The 27,348-nt window shown below is 36.3% G+C and overlaps 2 protein-coding genes and 1 non-coding gene across 3 annotated transcripts; all 3 read right to left on the bottom strand.

Annotated features, from left to right (window-relative positions):
- Positions 1-4,616: 4,616 nt before the first annotated feature.
- Positions 4,617-13,093, bottom strand: LOC147291675 (putative choline kinase 2). Its single transcript, XM_086235309.1, has 9 exons — positions 12,767-13,093; positions 11,505-11,936; positions 10,779-10,900; positions 10,438-10,633; positions 7,677-7,794; positions 7,537-7,584; positions 7,350-7,450; positions 6,711-6,822; positions 4,617-5,017 (listed from the first exon to the last, which is right to left on the bottom strand). The coding sequence occupies exons 2-9, from the start codon at positions 11,856-11,858 to the stop codon at positions 4,923-4,925; spliced, it is 1,146 nt and encodes a 381-aa protein (XP_086091435.1). The 5' UTR covers positions 11,859-11,936; positions 12,767-13,093; the 3' UTR covers positions 4,617-4,922.
- A 2,608-nt stretch (positions 13,094-15,701) lies between these two features.
- On the bottom strand, positions 15,702-16,067 carry LOC147291674 (uncharacterized). The gene has a single exon (XM_086236001.1). The coding sequence runs from the start codon at positions 16,065-16,067 to the stop codon at positions 15,702-15,704; it is 366 nt and encodes a 121-aa protein (XP_086092127.1).
- A 4,541-nt stretch (positions 16,068-20,608) lies between these two features.
- TRNAA-AGC (transfer RNA alanine (anticodon AGC)) lies at positions 20,609-20,681 on the bottom strand. Its single transcript has one exon. It is a non-coding gene; the product is annotated as a tRNA-Ala (tRNA).
- Between the last annotated feature and the right edge of the window lie 6,667 nt (positions 20,682-27,348).

The raw sequence follows: 27,348 nt of genomic DNA, 5'->3' as shown, positions 1-27,348 counted from the left end.
AAGCCCCAAACCCCAATCAACCCTAAACCTTTTAATTTTTTTCTCTTTTTAATTTTTTTTCCTTTTCTTTTTCTTTTTTTTTTCTTCTTTTTTTTTTTCCTTCCTTTTTTTTTTTTTTTTCTTCTTTTTCTTTCCTTCCTTTTCTTTTTTTTTTTCTTTTTTTTTTTTCTTCTTTTTCTTTCCTTCCTTTCCTTTCTTTTCTTTTCCCCCGATGCTCCAGGCACCAAACTACACTTTTTGTCCATGTAGTTTTGACCATTTTTCGTTTTAGTATATGTGTTTCAAAAAATATCAAATCCCTACACTAACACTTCAGTTTGCAAAATAAGTTAAATTCATAAATTCGTCAATTTATTTGACCTTGGCAACGTGGGACTCTAAACTGGCATGAGTATAGATAGTTTGGTCATTTTGCACAGGTTTTGGTGCTGCCATCATCATGCCAATGAAATTATTGAAAAATTGATGGATTTACAAGCTAAAGTAAATTATGGAATTTGATTTGACTTTTTTTGAACTGTGAGCCTCCAGCGCAACACTCATCCACATCCACTGCACTGTTTTTCTTCCTTTCATTTCTTCATCCTCTCTCTCTCTCTCTCTCTCTCTCTCTCTCTCTCTCTCTCTCTCTCTCTCTCTCTCTCTCTCTCTCTCTGTGTGTGCATCTCCAATCCAGACAACAACCCACCCTTTCTCTGTGTGTGCATCTCCAATCCATCACCAGACAACAACCCACCCTCCTCTCTTTCTCCCTCACCTCCCCTGCCGTCGCCCCCCTCTGCCATCGCCCCCCTCTGCCATCGCCCCTTCAGTCGCTTCTCTCTCCCCCTGCCGCCGCTAGCCGCCACCCCCTCTTTCTCCCTCGATCTCCCCCCTGCCGCCCCTGCCACCGCTCCATTGTTCTCCAAAAACCCAGCCTTCCAAAACCCAAAACCAGATTCACCACCGAAAATTTCGCCGAAATTTCGAGGATTTCGGCGAAATTATGTCGAAAATTTCACAGATATGGGTTTCGATTTCGACACCCTAAAAAATCGAAATTTTCGGCGAAATTTCGCCGAAAATTTCAAAATTTAACACCTTGGGTTTAACCCAAAATCAAATGAATTAATCAAGTGGGCCTACAATATAAATAGCTAAATGGGCCTGCAATTTAAATACCCGTTTCTTGGAATTTTTGAGGTCATATGCAATTTCCAGACGAGGGGTGCTATTCTGACCACCTCAAACTGCTGAGTTGACCACCCTATTTCAAAATTTCAATTTTACCCTTCAAATAAAATTTTTTAATTTTGTTCGTAAGGTCATTCGATAGTTATCTACTGAAATATTTGTGGTTATTCGACAGGTATCTGCTGAACATTGATAGATTATTAGGTGGATAACCACCAAATAGAAATGAAAAAGGCATTCAACAGTTATTTGCCGAAATATTTGTGTTTATTCGACACTTATCGCCGAACATTGGTGAATATTTTGGTAGATAACCACCGAATGGATCTAAGTGATTTCATCATGTTTTTGCAATAAAGGGTAAAATAGGAAAAAAGTTGGGTAAAATATATTAAGGTGGTCAACTCAGCAGCTAAAAGTGGTCTACATAACCTCACTCTTTCCAGATCAATTTTTTAACACACTTCTTGACCTTTGACACCTATGACAATTCAATTATTGACATTGACACTCCATTGCAAACCAATTTTCTTCCAAAAAGTCAATCGATTGAAATTAACTTGACATTGACACTCTCATTACACATGCTCTTATGAGCCCAAGGGGCTTTAACATCTATTTGAGAGTTTCTACATATGGTTATATTTTTTGAAACTATAATTTTGTTGCATATGGGCTTGCTAGTTTTGTTTTAAATTGTAGTGATTTTCATTCATGGCAAGATGATGTTTTTCTTTGGCTGGAACCTCATCTTTATGATACTATGTAATACCTTATTTACTTCAATGAATTATGCTTCGCTGATTAAAAAAAAAAAAAGTCTACTATTTGAACACTCATGCCCTTCTCACTACACACCCCCTCATTTAAATTGTAAAATTACAAATTTGACCCAATAATAAAAGACTTTAAAGGAAAACTATTAGTTTAGTAAAAAAAAAAAAAAAACTTCTCTCTACTCACCCAAACCCAACACCCCATAACCCCCTTAGGACCTGGACTCAAGACACTGAAATTTGAATGATCAGGATCACAAACCCAAAACTTAGGACTTGAGACCACGAACCTTGAACACTGATTGGTTTCAAAGACCCTATCCCTTGAAACCTAGAATCAAGGACCCTATATGCCAACTACCGTTCATGCTTCGCCCCAATCCCAAAAAGGCCCTATATATAATTTAAATCTGATAAATGATAAATAGATTAATAAAACTACTAAATTTTCAGATTTTAACGCTCTAAATCTCATCTTTACAAATGTCATAATTTTAAAATTCCTTGATTTTCCAAGTAACTTGTAGGACCCCAAATTTCGCATTAATAAATTGAAGAGAGACGAAGGCTAGGAAACCTAAAGTGTCCAATCATCATAAAATATGAACCTCCTTAACATACAGAGGAAAGGTCCAGAGGTACGCAGAGTGAACAAATGACAGGGGATCATATGAATTTGAAGCCCTAAATAGTTAAAGGTTTGCTGTCACGACAAAAAAAGTGCAAAACATACGTGAGAGTCTCTTGGGCACGTGGGTGACAAATTTTATTACAAACCTAGCCTCAAAAAGAGGTCTGAATGGGTTAGAACGGTTTCTAAGATAAAAGAACCACTCTTATTCTCCTATATGAAATCCATTTCCAACATAAACTCAAGAAAGCATAGATGGTGCCTCGAATTCTTAATAAGATAGGAGTCAAGGAAAAGAGGCACACTCCAACAAGGAGTCCTTCCAGTAGACTACAAGCTTAACAAGCTTACAGTCTCGAGGCCAAGACGATTCTCCAATCCTCTAGCCCCCTCATATGGTCAAGAAAATAGAATTGGTAATTATTTCTATGGTATGCCATTTACAACTCCAAGCCTTTTACTTGGATTTTCTTCAAACACTTATCTAGACTGTCGGAGGATCCTTAGTCGGCACCATATCGATGCCCTCTAAATTCTTAGGGTTTTCTCATGTATTTTTTCCAAGTGATTTAGGTTAATCATTAAGGTGTCAAAATCGCGTTACAACAATTAATTCTTTCATTGATAAAGAAATCAAAAACTTCTTGTTTCAGGATTTTTCTCTTCTGAGAATTTTGGGTTTTCTTCTTCTTGGAGGATCAATGGCGGAATAAGTGAACCATGGTGTTCTTAATAGACATCTAATGTCGTCTACGACAGTAATATGCCAACCCAAGAACATGAAAGTTAATTCATTTATCTTTTAACAACTCATATGCCCTCTAGGGTTAATCTGTGTGGCTAAATGCATGCAAACCCTAGAGATGCAAAAATTCTCCAAATTTAAGAAGGGCTTCATGGATAATGAAAAAGGTTTCTCCAATGCATTGAGCGGTCTACACCTCTACAGAAGCTCAGGCAACTTATCTATTGTCTGATAGTTGAAGGATGGTGAAATTTGACTTAAGGGCTACGAACCAAAGACGCAGAAAGCATTTGGGGTCCTCATTAAAAATACATCCTTCTCAGCAAACTTTCGAAGAATGTATTTTGGAGGCAACTGTGGGACACAAGAGTTGCCAAGCATCAGGAAATAGGAAGAGGAAAGGTCAAAGGTCTGTAGAGTGAACAAATTAATGTCAGGGAACCGTACACGTGCGGAGCCCTAAATAGTCAAAGATTCGCCGTCACAACGAAAAGAAGTGCAAAACACACGTGAGAGTCTTCTGGGCACATACGTGACGAATTTTATAGAATCTTAGGCTCAAACGAAGATATGAATGAGTTAGAACAGTTTCTGAGATAAAACCACTCTCCTTCTCTAATATGAAATTCATCTCCAACATAAACTCAAGAAAGCATGAGCTGTGTCTTGAATCCTTAATAAAATGAGATTTAAGGGAAAGAGGCACGCTCCAACAAGGAGTCTCCCGGTGGACTACAAACTTAAAAAGCTTACAGTCCCGAGCCCTTCTCTGGCAATTAATGCTATGGTATGTCATTCACAACTCCAACCACCTTACTGATTTGACTGTTGGAGGACCCTTTGCCGGCACCATATATATCAACGCCCTGTAATCTCCAAGGGTTTTTTGATGTCTTTTTTGCAGGTGATTTAGGTCGATCATTAAGGTGGCGAAATCGCGTTAAAACATACCTTATCTAAAAGCAACATCATCTTGATTGATAGGAAGCCACGAGAAGTTTACAAATAAGTTGCTAGTGGACGCACTAAATAAAACAGCAAAAGTACGGACTTAGCGTATTGAATGGACTAGGGTGACCTATTTTGCCTTCCAAACCCATCACAGTCGTTATTTGACCACAGACAGACTTTTAGGATGCTGGTTAGTGTTGACATTTTTCCACTGTTCCCTAACGTTTTCGTTTTTTTATTTATTTTTATAGAAGATAGCAAAAAAAAAAAAACGAGAGAAAATTGATTCACTAAAAATTATATTTCAAATCTTCTTTTGGAGAAGCAGACAATAGATCATCAACATTCCATCAAGAAGACATCACTCCCCATTACATTAGACCTTAACGCACTTGCTTCCAAAGCGCTGCCCGAACAACTGCAGAGGCTCCAATAATAGAGGACCTTTATGAATAGATCATACGAAGAAATGATCAACAGGGTACTCCTTTATTTTTAACCCATATATCCCATCTCTGCAGTTGCAACACCAGTTTTATTTTACACCATCCCATCCCATTATGTAAATGCAATGCAACCCACACTCAGATATTATATGTTTCCCTCTTAAAACTGATGTCACCCTTAGCTGCAAATATCTCCAATACTATGTTTTCATCTTTGTTAAGCTGAAATATTTCTTCAGCTTCTTTAACAAACTTGGTCGATTAGATAATATGTTTGAGGTATCCTTTTGTTTGCCTGCAAACCAAAACTCACTTTCACATAAAAGAAAAGAAAAAAATTAAAAAAGAGGAGAAAATGGAAATTACTGGGGAGATGAAACAAGTAAACTAAATCCTAGAAGTCAATTTTACAAGCAGATAGAATGAGTTTTGAATAATGCAAGAAATGAAATTCTTCGAATGATCCAAAGGGTGTTGCTAAATTGAATTAACATTGCATGTATATTTAGATTTTCATGATCTAACCAAAAAGTGATCTCGTTTCTATTATAGCTTACCGCCAAACCAAGACCATACTTACACCAACTAGAACAAGCGATACAAAGAACATGATAATCTCCACAGCCTCATATGTGCAACAGTTAAACAGCAGCTCCATGCATGTCATATTTGACTGCGACTTTGGATGTGCAAGTATTACATAATGTGGGGAAATTCTCAAATATATAAGATTAAAGATAATGTATGGAGCAACTTCATGAAGTATAAATGCTGCATTGGCACAAGAATGAAATTGCAGCAGAAGTCAAAAAGGTTAAAAGAAAAAGGACACTGGAGATGAAATCTTCCTCTTTAAATTCCCTCACCATAATATCCATTTGTATTCAACTGTATTATTATCATCTATTATATACAGACAAGCCTTGAGTTTTAATCACATTATATAAAGAATTAGCTCTCTAAAAGGGAATATGAAACTTGATCCTACTATCCCACACAATTACCTAATAACTCTCATGTCAATCCCTAATACACAATTTCCAATCCATCAAATGGACCACTCACTCAAACTTAACAGAATCTAAAGAATCTCGACCAATACACAGGAGCATGTGCTACGTGGCTAGTTTATAAATTTATTTCAATATATGGGATAGATCCAAGAAGTTCTGTAAAAACAGTTCACATGAATCAGTTTTCAAACAACCTAGTGTGTACTGGTACATGGAGTCTCCAAAACTCACAGTCCCTTTTAAACATGTACCACTCAGTATGATTGCTCCAGTATCTGCATATTGGATAGTTATCTTTTTTCTTTTTAGAGAAAATATTAGATGGTCATTTTAACCATGCAGTTATGGAAATTGGACAGCAAGGAAACACACCTCCTACATTATCCAGATACCTATGCTCCTTTCAAGATCAAGAACTATAGGTATAATTAACTTGGGATAAATAGAAAATTAGAACGTTCCTAGTGATGTCTCATGGCTCTGAAAAATGAAGTCGCTTGGTTATCATAACTTCAATACTAGGACTTGACAACACATCATTTGTTAAAACTTTATTCATATCATATTTTTTTTTTTTTTTTTTTGTGTTCATCCCAGCCTAATCCAACCTGACATAACCTGAACTAACTTGAACTACTCCACCCTAATCAAGCTTTGCAGATCATAGTGCCAAGCTTAGGTCATCTTTGGTAGAATTTGACCAAGACTGGATCAACAACTGCAACTGTGTCATCATACAAAATTTCCATTGACAAAAATATAACCATTCACCACATCCGTGAAACAGTAAAAGATCCAGCCAAATGTTTCTGAAGAGAGAAAAGAAAATTGGGATATTTCCTACAAAATCATTATCAGATAACAAAATACACTTGCTAGCCTGAAATATAGTGAAACTCAAAGGTTCCTGTTTGTAATCATATTAATTCGCTGACAAAGTGAAATGCAACTCAAGAAGAACTATAGTTCAGTTACCATCAGTCACAGTGTCTGTGGAACCCAATAGTGAAGGCTTGCTTGTCCAGTACTGTTGAAACCTCTGCCTTGCATATTCCATGTAGTCAAAGTCAATATCATTCACATGTTCCTGAAAATTTAGGGAAAAAAAAAAAAGAAAACGAAGAAGAGGAGACAAAATTAGTAGGGTCCAAGAAGAAGCTATACAGCTGGAGGCAACTAGTACCAAAAAAACGTAAAAAATGAAAGTATGATTACTATTTCCTAGCAATTTTTCATCAAATAAGCTAAATGTAGCCACTGGAAAATAGTTGGTAACCATTATGTATATCACATAGGAGGTAGGTAAAAACTTGATAACAATTAAAAATCAGAAATCCTGGCATTTGACCTGGATATCTTATAGCACAAGCCATCAATTTGGTGGATCCCAATGGGGAGTCAGCATCTTCAAATACAAAAGAAACCGACATACCAATAAAATTTTAAAATCACAGAAACGAGCATCTAAAGAAAATGAAGAATTATTTTAAACCTAGGAGTTAGCACTCATTACAGAAGGCACAAAAGAGCCAGTTCCTAGTCGACTCCCAGTGGCAATAGGTTTCTATGATAATAATGTCCTAGCCATGAAAACTATGTTGAAATGATGATTACCGATATTATTCCCCATAAGCCCCAAAACAGATGGCTTGCAAGCGTATATTTCTCCACATCTTGAACCAGCTGCTCCACTTCATTGTCACTAGGTTGATTGCCTGCACACAACTCATTGAGAGAAATACAATAAATTCTTCCAATTTTTATATGAGTATGTTGCTACAAATGAAGCATAACAGATTACCTGTAGCAATCAGATACAATCGAACAAACCTCTGGCGCTCCTCCAAACCTGTTGAGTGGCAGGTCAAAATATTTCATGTCTATGGTAGGAAATAAAAGAAAAGATAGACATGAAAGAATGTGTCGCAGTAGATGACAGACCAGGATATTTACTATAGTCCAAAATATGAGGTGTATCTGTGTGATAGTCAGCTGCCATCTCACAGAAATGGTTTGCTATGTCAAATGCAACAGGATTATAACTTGCATACTCATAGTCCTGGTAAGAAGGATAAATAATTAAATATAATATCAAAACTTTTAAACATTCTGGAAAAGATAATTATGTCAGAAGGTTAACCAAATAATTTTATAGATACTGTTCATGCCTTCATTGTCTGTACATTGAAGATGACAGAATTAAATTTTCTATATAAGTCAATAAACATAGTGTTGAATAGCTTCCCAGTTAAATGAACCAGATGGTTGGCCTAAAGCCAACAAGTACGCATGATCAGGCATCAAAACCTAGTGTTCATTTAAACCCTAAACCTTATGAAACCTACCAAATATTCAAAAGAGGAAAAAATAACAAAACCTTCTGTAGAAAGAAAAGTCACATCCAAACTATCTTTGGCAGACAAAAGTACACAATTCCAATTTTTTTTCTTTTATTTATTCAGATGGAATGATGAAGTTATAGTTATACATTTGCAAAATTGCATAACAAGGATGATATTATCATAGATGTGAAATCAGCATGAAGAATACTGAATACCAGTGAACATCACAAATCAGCCCAAGTAGCATGGTACAGATAAATGACTAAGATATTTCAACCAGACCAAAAATAATTAAACAACAAATACAGATGCCCTCTGAACTATATAACCACACTATTACTTTCACATTCCCGCCAACCAGAACCTCAGCACAACAATAGGAAGCCACATAATGAGAGCTGCAATTCTAGAAAATAGAAAAATACAATTTCCATAAGATTTTCCAGCCTAAGAAACCTAGACGAGTAAATGGAGAATTTAGGGATGTCAAATTAATTTCAATTATTTTCTTCTCTTTTTTTGTTTTTCTAAGTGTAATCGAGGTAGTAAAATTGTCATCACTTTCTCCCTCTGTGTGTGTGCACAATAGTAAAAAACTAAAAATCAGATAAGCCCTTTGATTTTGTAGTACATGTAATTAGTCGTAGTAACTCTTTCCTTTTTCTTTTCTTTTTTAAGGGGTTTTACTGGTATTGTTCAGAAGTTGGAATTGCAATGTAAAGTTGACAGATACAAGCTATACGAATTATTTTTTATTGAGTGCTGCTATTTGCACACTCTTTTTTTTCTTTTCGCACACCCTTTTTTTACTTTTTCTCACTTCACACCCCACACTCTGCTCACAATTAAATTTTCTCACACACACACCCCTCTCAATTACTATAATATCCCTATTTTATCTATTTCAAAAAAGAAAAAGAAAAAACACACCCAGCCCTACCCCTCCCTCCCCCTCCCTTCACCCCACCCAGCCAGCCAGCCAGCCCCTCCCCTCTCTCTCTCTCTCTCTCTCTCCCCCCTCCGAACATCAACTTAAAAAAAAAAAAAATTAATTGCAGGTTGGACTGGGCTTGAGCTTTCCTGTGGGTGTGGATGGCTGGCCGGTAAGGGGTGTTCTGGAGAGTGATGGCTGGCATCTGGGGAGTATTTTATCTATTTCAAAAAAAAAAAGAAAAAACACACCCAGCCCTACCCCTCCCTCCCCCTCCCTTCACCCCACCCAGCCAGCCCCTCCCCTCTCTCTCTCTCTCTCTCTCTCTCCCCCCTCCGAACATCAACTTAAAAAAAAAAAAAAATTAATTGCAGGTTGGACTGGGCTTGAGCTTTCCTGTGGGTGTGGATGGCTGGCCGGTAAGGGGTGTTCTGGAGAGTGATGGCCGGCATCTGGGGAGTATTTTATCTATTTCAAAAAAAAAAAGAAAAAACACACCCAGCCCTACCCCTCCCTCCCCCTCCCTTCACCCCACCCAGCCAGCCCCTCCCCTCTCTCTCTCTCTCTCTCTCTCTCTCTCTCTCTCTCTCTCTCTCCCCCCTCCGAACATCAACTTAAAAAAAAAAAAAAATTAATTGCAGGTTGGACTGGGCTTGAGCTTTCCTGTGGGTGTGGATGGCTGGCCGGTAAGGGGTGTTCTGGAGAGTGATGGCCGGCATCTGGGGAGTATTTTCCAACCGGTGGGGTGACTGGTGGTGGCTGGAGGAGGGAGTGGTGGTGTCGGGATGGCTGTGTGCGCATGAATTGCGCGCTGGCTGACGGTGGAGGCTGGGTTGGGGAGTCGGGGAAGAGAGAGGGATCTTTTGGCTGGGTTCTCGCCGCCTGGTTCGCCGACAAATCTGCCTGACTGAGATTTGTAGAGAGAGAAAGTGAGGGGCTGGGGTTGGGTTTCGGGGAGAGAGAAAAGCTGAGGGGATGGGGGTGCGGTGGTCGGCGGGGTAAGAGGGAAGGAGAGAGAGTGGGGCAGGCCGGGGCTGGGGTGGTCGACGGGCCGAGGCTGGGGTGGTTGGCGGGTGGTTACTCACGGGGGTGGGGTGCTGTGACGAGGAAAAGGAGGAAGGAATGAGAGATAGAGGATGGGGTTTTGGGTGATTTTTGTTATTTCACAAATTAAATTTTTGGGGTGTGCAAATAGCAGCACTCTTTTTATTTTATCCTTTCTACCAATGTCCACCATAACAGAGTTAAACTACTGCTGAGCAAAGTACTGTCTTATTAACAGGGTATTACATTGATATATATAAATGCAATAGAAAAATCCTGAACTATTTACATTGATAAATGATCCAACAAACAATACGATTTTGTCGCCAAGATTCTGATAAGAAAATCAAAAATTGAAAGACAGAGCATAATGAGAAAAACTTACGATTATGGTTATTGATTTACTCTCTTCCTCAATCATTATGTTACCGTACTGTAAATCATTGTGGCAGAAACCCATACGTTGATGAGGTACTGAGAACTCCTTCTCCAGTAAAGAGATTTCCTTTTCAATGGAATCTAACTGAAGGGCATTAGCTTCTTCTGGAGTAGACATTCTCTTGGCCGTACTGAGCCATTTCCTGGAACACATACAAAGAGTTGATTGCAACTATAGTAAAACACTAAGCCAATGATACTGGTGGCAATATGTAATCTCAGTTAAATTAACACACAAATTAATCTCAACTTTTCAGCGAATAGAAGTGGTGAAACAAAGAAATGTACCCCAATCTATCCCAGAGGAGGACATCCTTTGGACCAGGCATATCAAGATCATGGAACTCCTTCAATTTAGTAGCTATAAGAGCAGAAATATCTGGATCACATAGATCAGATGCTGAGAGTGTCTGAAAATTCACAAGTGGAAAGAGAGATAATATGTTCAGGAAGGGAAAAAAGTGCTTCGAATTTTTTCAAAGGAATGGTATATAAGTCTTTAATTTACTTCTGTATGCAATTTATCCATTAAACCAAGAAATGAAATAGATATGTGTTTACATTTCTCACACATAAACCACCAATTAAATTAATTGTAATACCTAAAATGGGGTAAAATAATTCCCAAAGAATATAACTACTATATAACAAAGAATCAAAGATGATCTTGAGCTAGAGAGGTAGTCACAAAAGTTAACAATTTGAAACAACAATTTGGCAATTTGGCAATTTGGCATCATCTATTAAATCTCATGTACCAGGAATATAATCAGCTTGGTAGCAAAACAACATGGGCATACAACATACATATGTCAATCTTATAAATGGATCCATAGAAGCATCTTGAATTTCGAGCTAATTTTAATGTAGCAATTGATTGTGACAGCCACTTTACAAATATATATACATATATATATATATGTATGTATATGTACATCGTCTCCATTCTCTAAAGGATTGGTAGTATTTATACAATGAAAAAGGACAACAGCAAAATAAGTAAATATTGAGTACCCGTGCATGGATGAACTCTTCAATTCGACCATTTGGAAACCGCCCAAGGAGACGAGGTCCCTGACCATGCTTTGACATGCATTCAAATGTTTGGATCTCATTATCCCTGTCAAAGAACACCTCAACACCCTCACCATAAATCCTAACCACAACCTTACGTGAAATTTCCCCCGTCTTTGCTGGCCACTTTATTTGGAAAACCTCATTGGTCATTGCACCCTTGAGAGGGATCACCTGCAATGCATTTGAATCAACCACGTCTTCCCACTTGGTAGCCAATGATTTTAAAATCTCCTTGGCTTCTGCCGGAATACGATCTTCTCTGTTGTCTATGGCATTTTCCATGGCACCCATGAAAAATGATCAAACTGAGCTTCCACACCACGATGATGAGAATTACCCACGCAACCTAATATCTTAATGTGGATATGTCTAATCCAGATAAAAAATAAAAAAAAAGTAATATGATTATTTGACTTTCTAAAAATATATACTCTATCTATCATGGCATAAATCCAACAAATTAAAATCAGGTGGCGGTAATAGCTGTATGAATTCTAATGATCATAAATTATGAGCAAACCCGAATATGATATGACTAATGCATCTTCAACTCAAAAGCTCCACCAACTAAATGTTCACGTAATCTTAAATAATAGGCAATATGGTATTCAAAAATTTATCAAATAACTAACATATCATTGCGGTCTAAACCAAAATAGACTTATGTTCGATTTGGCATCACAGTACACAGAAATTTGCGTCCGTCTCTGGCAACCACAAAATTGGCATAACTTTAATTATATCATAATCATTGTATAATAAATAAAACTAAAAAGATCCCAAGCGGTCCCACACATTTAAGCAACCAGAAACCACATGAAATGTTAATAATATATATATAATAAACGCGACATTTTTCATTTTCTTTGGGAAACCCAAATAGAAAATAATTCCATATTCAAAGCATTCAAGTATGCAATTGTACAATTCAGTCTCTTTCCCACCAATTCACAGTTGCCAAACAAGAAACAATAACAGGGAAAACTCAGGGAAACAAAAAAAAAAAAAGCAAAATTTCTAATTTTAAACGGTCTCTGGAACTACAAAGAAATTAAAAGAGAATAAACAGATTCTTTTTTGTATTGCATGCAATATATTCTGAACAGTTTAAACCAATCTTTACGGCAAAAGCCAAAAAAAAAAAAAAAAACAACAAAACAAAAAAGCAAAGGAAAAAAGGGTCGAAATTTTTTTGGTACCTGGAAAAAGAAGCGAAGCACGAACAGTAAGGAAATGGAAGCGTAGGCTAAGGAACCGCACGAGAAGATGGCTCGGAACCGTAGGGGATCGAGCCTCGTGGTCGTGCGGTTTCTTAGGTGATGAAGACGGTGTTGAGGGAGAAGAGAATTGGAAGCGGGAGGGTGGTGGATTTGTTATTGGGAATCTTCGAGTACTAAATGGTTGGCAGACAAATCTGGGCCGTTGGATTTGGCTGGAGAAAGAAAGTTTGGGCCTCCTCGGCTGTTTGAAAAAGTCAGACGTTCGATTCACGAGTGCATGACGTAATAGGATGGGATTCCTATTTCGTTCTCGGGAAACAAACTCCCGTCTTGTCTTCTGCAGCTTTTGCATGGGCCATGGGATTCCTATTTTAGGACCCGGATCCTCTACTAGTTTTTTGTCTTCCAGACTATACCAGACTTACAATCTCAATCTTTGAAAAAAATTTAATGGTCAAGATTTTACCATCTATTTAATACTTTTAATAAACCCATTTTATATTTATCCATCAACCTTTTAATAATTTATCAAAAAAAAAAGAAACATTTCAGCTTTAATGATAGATCAGCCATCGTTTTCTCCTGGGCATTTACCCTCCTTCCTTCCCTTTGCCATGGCTGTCGGCAAATTCAAGAGGATGAACCAAACCAGATGCTAAAACTATCGACTTCTCAGTGAACATTTTAAAGATTTTGAAAGAAAACCCAAAAAGTATCAACTATCAAAGAAGATTAATTGGTGGATTACGACCATTGAATAAGTTTGGGAAGAGAATCTATTAAGTTCTTGAACTATTTTTAAACGGGAATCAGCACTGGAGGATCAAAAAAAAAAAACAAGAAGATAATGGAAGACTAAATGAACATAAAATGAAGTCCTCTGCCATAGATGATCAGAAATAATCAATGTCACACTTGGTACGTAGTCGATAATGTTTGGCAGAAGTTCAATGGATTCTTGAGGAGAGAGTCAAATTGTTCATTGAGAGGAAATGAATGGATGATTGCCGGCGGTCAAATTGTTCCTTCTCTTGAATCTGATTGTGGGTATTTTGGTGCTAGAAATGGAGTTCTTGATTGTGGGTGTTTTTGTGCTAGAAATTCAATGGGTTCCTGAGGAGAGAGTCAAATTGCTCACTGAGCTGACTGGGTGTGTTAAGATCTGTAATTGTTTAAGTCTTTAATTAATTGTCGGTTAGTCTTTAATTAGTAGTCTTGTTAGTAAAATGACAGTTGGCAGTCCATTGCTGTGAGTCTTGACCGGATCAAGTTTGTTATGACCGGTTCATTTGCTGATATAAGAGCAGTAGCTCTCAATTGTAAGGATGATTTTGATGATTGGCTTAAAGAAAAATTGGAGCTCTGCTCCTTCTTCCAATTCTCTTTTGTACCAGGTTAAGGTAGAAAGGGTTGTATCAGGGTGGCTGCCTGCAGTGGACAAGAAAGTTGGCGGCTGGAGAAATCGCCGGAAAGGGGGAGAGGGGGCTGCATCGGGAGGGAAGAAGGCGCTGGGATGGAGCTGCGACTACTTTTATCATTTTTTTTGCTAAAAATAAATAAACTTTCTTGTTTTTTTTGTAATGGTTAAAAAAAAATTTGGATATTAAAAATGGAGACTTAGAGTCCAGTCCATTTTATGAGTCTTTCTTAGACTAAAACCGATAATGATTTAAGGTTTTTAATTAAGTCTTTTTATTTTTCTTTTTTGACCTCTACACCCTAGAAGGAAAAATACCCTTCAAGTAGGGGGAAATACCCTTCAAATAGGGGGAAATACTCTTCAAATCGGGGAATGACTTTATTATGAATTAAAAAGAATTTTCTTATAAATTAAAAAGACTTTCTTATAAATTAAAAGGATTTTCTTATAAATTATTATGAATTAAAATGATTTTCTTATAAATTTTAAAACACCCCCGGTCTCCATCTAAAAATTGTTTTTCTAAAGGACCTAAGCCTAATTATTTCTATTAAAAATATGGTGAATCTTAACCCACACAATTTTTTTCAAGGGCTGAGATTGAAAGCCTGGTATAGTCTGGCAGACAAAAATCTGGTAGAGGATCTGGTTCCCTTATTTTAGGTGAGTTAACAATTTTTGTGCTGTAGTATAACTCAGTTAGGCCTTCAACAACCATTATCCCCAATATGACAATATTTAATATCTAAAATCAATTTTGGATATCAAATAATGTCCAATTTCAAATTTTGGGTCTCACTAATATAATGGTGTTAATAGCCAAACATGGAAATTGATACTTTCCACCTATTTAATTAATCTTCAAATTGATTAAGTACCCGTTAATTAAATATTTATAATATTTTATAATTAAAAATATTATATTATTGTTAATAATTTAATTATCTCTTTAAAATGACACCAATATTAATATTAAAATATTAAAAATGTTAAATACAACACAATTTATTTTATTTCACAACACAAACACATAAACTAAACCACAAACATATAAACTAAACAACATTGACCCCTCAACCAAACACTAATCATTCATTATTACAAGCTCAAGCATGTGGCGCGCCTCCCGCTTGGATCCATATGTGCTCAATCAAATTTTCCTTCAACCATGCATTATGACGCCTTGTCCCTAATCAAATTGCGACGAGCATTCTCCTCAAGTAAAGATCATGGAGGCCCACCTTGTATGCTTGGTTCCACACTGTCATACTCTGCTTATGCCCTTCTAATCATCTCTTGCGTGTTAAACTCCTTCCAGACTGGATCATCATCCGGTCGCTCATCATCAACAATCTAATGGTGCAATATTATGCATGCCTTCATGATATAACTCAAATCATTGGGTCTCCAATAACGAGCTGGCCGTTTGATAATCTGTCATCGAGCTTTAAAAATCTCAAACGCCCTCTCCACATCCTTACAGAAGCTCTCTTGTCACTTTGTAAACAACTTGTGAGGATCCGAAATCGGGTTGCGTATTGATGAAATCAAAGTCATCCACCTCGGGTAGATCCTGTCAGTAAAATAGTATGAGATTTTGTATTCCACATCATTGACCCTGTATTTCACCTTGTGGGCTCTTCCAGATATCTCTACATCAAAAAGGTGTGAGCAGTCCAGCACGGTAATGTCATTGTTAGCACCCGGAAATCCGAAGTTTGCATGCCAAATCCACATGTCGTATGAGACAACTGCTTCCAAAATAACAGTTGTTGTATGGTAATGCGCACGATAGTGAGCTTGCTCAGCCATGGGGCAATTTTGCCACACCCAGTGCATGTAGTCTAAGCTTCCAATCATTCCTGGAAATCCTCTTTGGCGCCCTTTTCACATGAGTCTTCTCATGTCCTCCAGATTAGGTCTGCAAAGATACTACTCCTCATACACCTTGGTGATGGCTCGGCAGAACTTATATAATGCATCCTTTATGGTGTCATGGCTAATGGTTAGTAGATCCGCAACCGCATCGAAGGGTTGGTCATATGCCATCACTCTCAATGCCGCAGTCACCTTCTGCTACGGTGTGCAACTAAGTCTACTGATTACATCTGGCTTGGATTGGAACCAATCATCATGGAGGCACACATCATTCATAATCTTATTGAATAGGGGTTGATGCATACAGAAGCGACTCTGAAACGTCACATTGCCTTCTATCGATGCAGGGATGAAGTAATTTTGCATTAGTCTCCCATGAGCGCCTTCCCTATCTCGATGTGTGTAACGCCGACAGGAAGACGTACCACCGTGACGTGGACATGGAGCGATGACTGATTGCCCCATTGACATAATTAAACGCCCCACCAGCATTCTGCCTTCCTCTACCCTTTCGTAACTAGCGTCAGAATCATCAGACTCGATCTCGAGAGAACTCGAAGATGAAGATGAAGATGAAGACGATGAGTAGTTGAAAGGGTTCATCGAAGTGTTGATCATATGAGAAATTATCTTGAATAGATAAAAACTATGTTAAATTCAATAGACGAAGTTATCACAATTAATAGAGAATTCTACATAATAGGGTACATGAGTAGTCATTTCATGCAGGGTAGTGAATAGTCACTTCATGCAGGGTTAGGGAATAGTCATTTCATGCAGGGTTAGTGAATAGTCACTTCATGCAAGGTGACGGGAATAGTCATTTCAAATCCACTACATAATTCAAATCCTAAATATAATTCAACTCTTAAACATAACTGAAACAAATTCAAATCCACTACATAATTCAAATCATAAACATAATTTAACTCTCAAACATAATAAAAATATAATTCACTAATAATTTGGAGGATACTCCGGGTATGACTGGTTGAGGTCGATGATATCTAGGTAGTATCCAAATGAGGTGTACCTTGAGCTCGAGGTAGCACGTGCACGTCTTCTGGCAATTATTTCAGCTTCTTTTGTTCCCCAATACTCTTTTTGCATGTCATTCATATTCGTCAAGTCTTTGTCCATAATCTGCCCTTCCTCCCACTCTATCGCCATCTCAAGCCTCGCTTGTTCTCTTGCTTCCTTCGCCATTTCCCTTGCTTTCTTCGCCCTTTCTCTTGCTTACCATGCCATATCTTTTGCCGCTTCTCTTTCTTGTCTCACATTTTCTCTGTCAATTCTCATTTCCTCAGCTATACGTGACATATTATTGTATTCGTCAATTGCCATATGAATTTGGTGGGATTCAGCTGTCTTGGCCCACTTTGCTTTATTTCTTCCTAGTGGCCTTGGGCGAGGTCGTGACGGGCCTACCGGTTGCCATGATGGTGGGTCATCATCTGTATCAAGGCAAACCTCATCTTGATCATTCGGTGTGTCATCGGTCGGTGGTTCCTGATCACTGAGCCGCACAGTTGAATTTGCAACTGAGTACTTGACGCATTCTTTTAAAATCCTTCCAAACGTGGAGCAAGTTAAACTTTTTTCCATTAGACTTGCCTTTATATATCTCAAGTGCGTCTGCAAACTACAAAAATTATGACACATGAATATCAAGTATTAACAATGGCATAAACATACATCATTAAATTAAATATATACTTTCATAAAATAAAACTTACTACATTGTCTAAATTTGCACCGCTTTGACGTCTTCTTTCGGCATCTAATAATGAGCCATAAAATTTGTTGCAAAACCCGGCAATGTCTTTCCACTGTGATCTAATTACGCCTATCGTTATGTCCGTTGGTGTGCCCAAATTATGCTAAAAAACATTGTAAACTTCGGCCTAAAATACGTCAATTTTTTGCTGTGCACCAAGTTCCGAATTTGGAGACTTCTCTAGCCAAGCTTGAACTAGAGCAATATCTTCATCATTGGACCAATCAAAACCTCTAACCATATTGAATTCACTAAATTTGATGAAAATGTTGTGTAAAAGAGAGAAGGATGTGAAGAAAAAACTAAAAAGAATGAGGTATATATAGAATTTTTAGGGTACTAGCCGTTATAAAATTAAGGGGAATTTTTTTTAAAAATTCTGAATTTTTTCGGTATTTATTTCAATTTATTTCATATTTTTAATAACATATAAATAAAAAAAATCATGAAGAATAATCACAACCCTTGATCTTTCAACGGGCCTTGGATCTGGGCCATTCATTTAAAAAAAAAAAAAACAAGTACAATTGTATCTGTTGGTAGCAATTGTCATTTAGAATGTGAGATATATAGCAATAGTACACTTTCACATTCTCACTTATCAGCTTTTTCAACAAATGTGTTTCTTTCTCATTCTCTCTCATCAGCTTTTTCAACAAATGTGGGTCAGATTGGGTATTGGGTATTAGGGATCATTGATACCTAAATATGAGGATTGAATTTGGATATCAATATTTTGTAGGGTTCGGATTCCGACCCCATTGAAGATGAGATATATCTATATTATATCAATAGATGAGATATATTTATATTATAAAAACATATGGTACATCTTCATTTTCTTTAGCATATAAATACATCAATAAATGCTAATAAAAAAAGAATATATACCAATAAATGCTTTTTCAATGTTATAATATATTAATAATAATAAATGCTATTATAAATAACAAAAAATGCGCACAAACTACAATATCGTGCATCAGGTGCCTTTCTTCAAACTACTGTATTTATGGGTAAAGTAATAAAAAAGGGAGAAATACTTAGGTCATGAGATTTGAGGACCTTCTCTTCCTCAGTATCAATAATTATTTAACACGTGTCATTTTTTTTAAATAAGTTTATCTCATAATTCAGTAATTGTTAATATTTTTCAAAGTATTGACATATGTTATAAAATTATTGGTATTGAGGATGAGAAGGTTCTCAAACGTCATAACCTAAGTAATTCCTTAAAAAAGAATAAACATATAATTTCAGAATTATAGATTTGACTAAGCGCTGCAGTAGTAAAACATTATAAAAGCATAGTTAGTTGGAAAATAAGTACACTAATTGCAATAGTTTATCGGTGAACCGGGGTGAATGTAGTGACTTATCACTAATTTACCTTTTAAAAAAAAAAATTTATTTGAGAAGGATAAATTGAACTTCAAACTTTTTTCAACATTGGAAAAAAAAAAAAATCAATAAATCAAGATTACACATGAATGATTTATGGCATGTTTATTATACTCAGTCTCTAATGATTTTCATTTTCCCAAACATTCTTAATTTTTCCTTGATGAAATCAATAGATAATTATTTTAAATCACAAATTATTTTCATATTTTAAGTCAAGATTATTTCCAAGGTTCAACAACTTTAAGTTGCATACATAATATTGAACACAATATATAGTCTAATTAATCAACAAAGTCTTTTATGGAAACTCAATTTATCTAAGCATGAAGCTTTTACCGTTTTGCACATAGAACAACTTAACATGATGAAAAATGTAATGCAAAAGGAAATACAAACCACTTGCCTATCTATGCCCATGCTCACACTTCTACTTTGAACATTCACTAATAATATGGGTTACAAGGATTACCCAAAACCTTTACAGTGTGGGTTTTATAAGAAACACCCAGAACCTTTACAATGGCTATTTTAGCTCAATTATCCTCATGAGCAATTCGATTCCCTCTACCACTCAAACATTTTAAAAGCTTCTCTCAAGTTGTACTCTTGAATATGGTGAGTGTGAAATGCTAGTTAGGTCGATCTCCTATGTGCTCCTCACACGTTAGTAAGGCACCAGTTTTATAAACATCAAGGATTTCTAATGAATGACCAGAAACTTACCTCAATATGCTCAACAAGCTTGAAATTGCTCTGTTCTTGATACCACCATTTCCAAGGCAAGCAAAAGATTTCTTTGTTCCTGTTTAACATACATAACAATTGCCCATATATGACCCATTTCTATCAGGAAGAACTTGATTACAACCGCTTGTCAAATTCAGTCAGCAAATTTTAGAACTTGGAAAATCCCAAATCTACATTATTGAATACAATGAGATAGGACCATCTGTCAGTTTTGACCAATATTTGAGCCTTGAGTTGAGAAACTCCTAAAATGTTGGAAAACAATGTTTCAAATTTGGTAGGTGTTATCATTACTGCATGCGGAGAACGACAAGCAAAGAAGGAGATGAAAGATTGAGAAACTCCAAGGCTTCCCAAAACCATTATAGGACCAATATTCTTTTTCACATTCTCTAGAAAAATCTTTGGTGACTTCTTGAAAGCAAGAACGACATTTTCGTCAACGACAAGAATGCTCTTGAAGAACTTATAAAACAAAGAAATATATTGAGTTTGGTGTTTTATGTAACGACATCTTATTGACCGCCGTTCATATAGACGACAATTTTATGGTCGCACGACAGGCGTTTTAGAATGTAAAAAAGGATGGTAAAAATGGAGATGCGGGGTATCGATCCCCGTACCTCTCGCATGCTAAGCGAGCGCTCTACCATCTGAGCTACATCCCCAATTGCTGTTAAGTTTTCATTTTTTATTTAATTATTGTAATCTTTAAAGTTAAGCACCTCGGGGGAAGAGTTCGGATGACAAACACCAACTCCCACTCTCTTGCGAAAAAAAAGTTTGTAATTTATTTTGGTAACAGAGAAGAAATTCTCTTGAAAATTATATATGGGTAATATCTTTTTTATTTTTGAGTAATGGTGTACAAATTACTATTATTTGATCACCATATTTAACTTGAGAAATGCTATCCCTAAGATCAAGCATTTTCTGTGGAGAGCTATCCACTAAATGCAATTTATGTAAAAAGAAGAATGTGTTTCACTCTGTGTCCAATTTTTCAGAAACTTGATCCAGATCCAATGTTTACTTGTTGTGTTATTAAGAGGGCTTTGTCAGAATTGTTAGAATTTTTTCAGAACCAAGAATCTAGTAGAGCTAAAGTTCCACCTGTTCATGCTCCATCAGATGTTGTTGCTTCTTGGCAGCCTCCATGTTCTTCTTCTGTCAAGATAAATGTTGATGGTTCTTTGACCAGAGGTCTCATGAGGCAGGCATTGGAGTGGTGGTCAGGGATTCTTATGGTAATCTGATGGCTGGTGTAGCTAGAAGCTGTGTGGTATATTTTCCAGATTCTTAGTGGTGGAGTATGATTCTCAAATTGTTGTTAGGCTTTATTGCAGAAATACCATTAAGACTATGAGGCTGGTGCGAAAACATCATCCAAACTAAAAAAAATTTATCATTTGCCATCCAATCTTTCAAAATGGAGCTAATGTGACACTATCGTTTAATTTTCTGTTAAATCAGAATTTTTTTTCTCAAACTTCCAATTTTATCCATTAGTAAAATTCAAAAAAAAAAAAAAATAAATAACCTTTTTATGTAAATCTAATTAAAAAAAAAAACTTAAAAATACCAAAAATAAAAACAGGTACCCAGCCATCGGCCCTCTCTCTCTCTCTCCCTCTCCTTCCCTCTTCTGTTCTTCCCCTCTCTCCTTCTCTTTCCGCCAACTACAAGCCCACTCTGGATTCGTGCTGGGATGTGGAAGCTGGAGAATCCGCCAGAGGCGAATCCCATGTCGGAGATGGAACAAGAGTGGTGGTGATGGATTGATGGTTGTGAGATCTGATGGTCGGAAATGGAGTGTTGGTCCATCCAAGCACGAATCGAAGGTGTGTACGTTACTGGACTGAAGGGGTCCCTTCTTAAAGGAGAAAGTCAGAAAATAAGTTGAAAATGAGAAGGTAGGTAGCATTTCTCATTTAACATTATGTGACAGCAATGTTAATTAATGTGATTAGCTTACATGTATTTGTTATTTTTCTAAGAAGGATAACGATTTTCACAGCTTGTATGTTTTATATTAGGGCATGTGTCCTAACTAGGAATGAGAATGGCAAAAATGTGAATCATTCTCATTTTTTGTTCTCCTGTGTTTACTAATATATTGAGAATCAACTTGATGTGGGGCCCACTGCCCATAAGAAATCAGGAATGTGATTTCTAATATTGGGCAAATGAGATTCCTAGGGGGAATCCGAATTGGAAGAGGGGAATCAGAATGGAAATTCTCATATTAAAAATAGCCTTACATATTGTCAAATATTCAAAAAATGCCCTCTACATATAACAAAATTAATTTTAATTGAAGGGATAAAATTAAAAAAATTGAATAAAACTTAAAATGCTAAATAAATTTATATAATCTTAAAAAACTAAATAAAATTAAATAAATTAAAAAACCAATTTTAATTGGTAAAAAAATAAGTTAGAGTAAGGTTTAGTAAGTATTTAGTAGAATATAAATATAATTTTCTTTTCGGAAATTTTGATTGGTAATTAAAGTAGTTGATATAAAACATAGTTTGTTTTGCACAATGGAATTTTAGTAATCAAACTAATTTTGATTCCGATTCTTTCTAGTTAGTAAACACTTTTATGGAAATAAGCTTTATTTTCATTCCAATTTTGACAATTAGTAAATACGTAAATGAGAATGTTTGATTTCAATTCATGTTCATTTTGATTCCTACTCAATTCGATTTATTCTCATTTTGATTTCTGTTAATTCTCAATTCATTATCATTCTGGTTCATATATACTAGCTCATTCTGATTTTAGTTTAGTAAACATGTCATAAGCTTAATAGTCGGTTTCTTCCCTTAACTATGACCTGAGTGTCAAATTGCCTCCAATGGAAAATTTGGTTAATTAAGCCCTGAGTCCCTGACCCTTTTAAAATAGGTCAATATGATTGATTTTCCTTGGATTTCATCCAAATTTCAGTATAAAATATGTCATGTGCCCTTTGAATGAGGCAAAATGGACAAACACTTGTGGATCGTCATGGGCCCCATAAGAGATTCCTTATTTACCCTTCAATAAGGGTCTCTTTATAAGAGATCCTTTATTTACCCTTTAAATGAGGAATCCCTCAATATGTTGAGAGAAAGATCTCACATTGAAAATGTGAGGCCTTACATAGTGGTTTTATAGCCTTGTTTAGAATGCGGGACTAGATGAGACTAAGCAATTAAAATGGACAGTTGTCCCTTATCCCATGTTTGGTGAACTTACTAAGAGTATGGGATGAGACTCACACTTGGGACAACAGTCCCAAAATAGGTGGTACACGATGAGACTTTTTCCCATTTTCTCTCCTCTGTTTCAGATCATCTCGCTCTCTCTCTCTCTCTCTCTCTTTCTCTCTCTCTTTCTTCCCCTCACGGCCTCACCACTCACCCAGCAGCATCTTCATTTCATTTCATTTCTCTCTCATCTCCATCTCTCTCTTTTGCCCTCACCCAACTCGTATCTTCTATGAAACCCAGCCACATCTTTTTTTTTTTTTTTTTGTGCAAAACCACCCACATCTTCTTTTCATTCACATCTTAATCTCTCCTTTTAAAAAACTTAAAAGAAATTATTTTTTTATGATAAAAAAAATAGTTAACAATAAATGGATCAAATAGTTAACAACATAAATTCTATATTTTAGGCTATTTTCTTGTTGTTTGTTTTTATAGGTAACTCTCTTACATTATAATTATAAAATAATTTTAGAATTTTAAATTTGATTACGTATATTTTTTAATTTTTAATATTAAGTATAGTAAAAAATAAAATTTTATTCACTGTTCAGTCCAGTCCCGTGTTGCACCAAACATGGGACACGATTTTCTATAGTCCTATCCTGGTCTGCCCTATCCAGTCCATAGGACACAGTTCTGTCTTGTGTTGTCTCGCGTTCCAAACGAGGCCTAAGGGTCTTGGGCTACTTTTACTACTGCCAATTGATTTTAGGATGGATGTCTACATTTCTTCACAATAGATAGGGTTGATTGAGGTTTTGTGGGTCACTCCCAATTCGACAAAATTTTGTTCCATTTCGTGCCCTAGGTTTCGAGAAAGGGGACAAGCCTTGGTAATGTCAAACAACATATAACTTATGTAAAACTTTTGACGTGAATTGTCTATTTTGTTTCGACGCGATATTTTGGATGGTAATTCAGATGAATTAAATCTTAAAGAAAAACAAAAAATAGACCTACACTAATCACTCTACAAATATTTGAGGGAGCAAAATAGCTATAAGCATTTACATTCCTCACCTTTTTATTTCATTTATATTTTGTTTATTTAATTACCAAAGCGTAAAATAAGACAAGGAGTGTGAAAATTGATTTTTTTATTTATATAGGAGTGAAAATTGTTATCCTTCTTAAATTTTGTATTTATAAATAGGGCCTTACTTTACCTTATCTCTGCGACTAACCTATTTACCCCAACATCTCTTCTTTGTCCAACAACAGCGCTCACGATGTGCGATAAAATTCTAGAAAACTTTGTATGCAAAAATTTATGTAGGAGGATTCATGGCATCATATTTTTTACACAAGTTTTCAATAGGGTCAACTCCATATAGGATTTCAACGATCCGAACCGTCTATTTTTTAGGTATCCATTAAGGGATCATCCTTGCAAAAAATTAGCTAAATCAGAAATCATTTAACATATAAGATTAAATAGTCAACATTTCAAGTGTTTATTTTGTTGACCATTTAATCTTTGTAGGCAAATAATTTCTAATTTACCTAATTTTTTGTAAGAATAATTTTTTAATGGAGACCTAAAAAATAGGCGGTTCGGATCGTTGAAATCCTATATGAAGTGAGCCCTATTAAATACTCGTGTCAAAATTTGTGTCAAAAATAAAATGTCACGGATCCACCCTCAAAATTTCTTAGGCCTTTACTCTGTGCTTCTTGTCTGTAATTTTTTCCCTTTATCAAATGAGCTCTATGCTAGAATGCTAGAAAAAAAAAAGGGATTAGTTAGTGGAGTTTTTGAGAAACTAAAATGATGCCTCAAGTAGTTAATTATCTAGTGGTAATTAACCTTTCGAACATTCTTTATTTCTGTATAGATGTGAAAGCATCCATTCGTTCCATTGGGCAAATGAGATTACTGAAGTACTTTGTATATCAGACAAAAATAATAGTGCTTATGTATAAGAATGTTCAAATGATCAACATATTTATGGAGCATCTGAGGCTCTTCAAATACCTTTGATTGCTTAATTTGATAAGCCACATCAGAAAACATTGCTCCAAGAAACTTGACAAAGGAGCTAGGTGAATTGGGTACTTCAATTCAAGGAATAAAATTTCGGGTTTCGAGGAAATTTCGAAGATTTTTAAATTTCGACAAAAATTAGACAGAAACGACGGAAATTGCTATCAAAATACAAAAATTTTGAATGAAACTTTACCATATAATTATTTAACATATAATCTACTACATTGATAAAAAAACATTGAAGAAATCAAATTATATGGTATGTTTCATGTGATATGTGATGAATATAATACGCGTTGGAGGCAAATACTGTTAAAAAAATGTTTCACTAATTAATAATTATATAATAAAATTACACGAATAAATCACCAATGTGATAATGGGAAATAGCAAGCTTACTCAAAGGGACTTGGAAATGGTGTTCGATAGTCAAATTGAGCCGAATTAGCTTAAAAGAGAACCGAGCCAGTGGCAGCAACGGCGACAACGGTTTACTTAAAATTTCAAATTCACAAATTCTCCAAATTGGAAAACCAAACATTAATGGTGTGTTTGGATGGAGAAAAAAAAACTTGGAATTTAAACAAAACTCAGCATTTAAGAAATTACATGCTCTAATTTTCTTGTTTGGAAATTCTATGTGGAAAAAAACTTGGGATTTGAAGGCTGTAAATTCCAAGTTTAAATTCCACCTAAATTAATGTCATTTTCAAAATTCCAATTTTTATTAAAAAAAAAAAAAGTCGTGTCCACCCATCACCTTGCCAATTAATTACAATACAACCATCACTATCACCATGCCGCCGCTACCACCACAACCATTGCCACCGCCACCGCCACCGCCGCCACCACCATCACCCCCACAACCACCGACACCTCTCCACCGCAACCACCACCTCTACCACCACTACCACCGCCACCGCCACCACCACCACCACCGACATTGCCACCACCGCCACCACCATAACCACCGCCCGCTGCCACCACTACCGACACCACCTCCGCTGCCGCCACCACCACAGCCGCCACTACTACCACTACCATTGCCGCCACCGTCACTACCACTGACACCGCCACTACCACCACCACCACCACTGACACCGCCACTGTCGCCTCCATCACTAATGCCATCGCCATCGTCGTCGTTGTCGCCACCACTATCACCACCACAGCCAATGTCGATGTTGCCGCCACCTCCAATACCCCAATTTTTGCCACCACCATTTCTCTCACCACCCATGAGCCATCACCCTTACTACCATTGTCAACTCACCATAAGCATCATTTTTATTGTTGCCACCATCACCATCACTCTTTTATAAAACTACTATAAATTTCGTATTTAAATTCCATTATGAATACATTTATCCAAACAAGAGAATTTACAAATTTTAGAATTTTAAATCATGTCATTTTTAATTCCGTCATTTGTGAATTCTTTAGTAGTTTCAAAATACTTTATCCAAATGCACCATAAGGGAATGAAACCCCATGGTGAGGGGATAAATTTCTTTTTCATAATTTATTTTTACAAAGATTTAAGCTAAAAAAATTGGATAGTGATTGTTTTTAAAAATGTTTGTTTTAATTAAATTTTTTATAATTTAGTTTGACTCCAAAGTTGACTATTTTCAATAATGGGTTTTAATCTTAATTTTTGTGCCGTTGGAAATGTCTCGAGCTCACGAATGCATACACGCGAACCGTTCGTGATTCGGAATTACGGTTTAAAAGTTACGGGCGTTTGATTGGGAGGGACTGTTGGGTAATTTCTATTTTGAGTTTTAAAAAGTTAAAAACCCAAAATTAGGCTAATCAACTTAAACTTCACCGTACTACACACAGTGACACAGCACAATTTTTTTATTTTTTATTTTATTATTTCCTTCCTTTTCCCTTTGACTTTTTTTCCTTTCTTTTCCCGTCATTTTCTTTCCTTCCTTCTTCCTTCCTAATCTTCCAGCCGCCTCGCATATCTCTCTCCCATTCCATTGTGATAGTCCCAGATCTATTCTCTCCCTCCCAGATGTCTTCTTCATTCTCTTCCTTTCCTTCCCCGATCTCCCTCCTCCATCTCTTCTCTCTCTT

This window comes from Dryas octopetala, chromosome 3, assembly GCF_963921425.1.
Source record: "Dryas octopetala chromosome 3, drDryOcto1.1, whole genome shotgun sequence".
Taxonomy (NCBI): domain Eukaryota; kingdom Viridiplantae; phylum Streptophyta; class Magnoliopsida; order Rosales; family Rosaceae; genus Dryas; species Dryas octopetala.
Note: the sequence above shows the minus strand (reverse complement) of the source record. Positions and strands in the feature narration are given on the sequence as shown.

Bases quoted from the DNA above. Each gene is read 5' to 3' on its own strand.
- LOC147291675 (XM_086235309.1), bottom strand. From the start codon at position 11,858: ATGGGTGCCATGGAAAATGCCATAGACAACAGAGAAGATCGTATTCCG. The intron at 10,634-10,778 runs GTACATTTCTTT...TATGTGTTCCAG, and splicing joins CTCCTCTGGGATAGATTGGG to GAAATGGCTCAGTACGGCCA. The intron at 6,823-7,349 runs GTAATCATCATT...CTAAATTTTCAG, and splicing joins GCTTATGGGGAATAATATCG to GAACATGTGAATGATATTGA.
- LOC147291674 (XM_086236001.1), bottom strand. From the start codon at position 16,067: ATGATTGGAAGCTTAGACTACATGCACTGGGTGTGGCAAAATTGCCCC.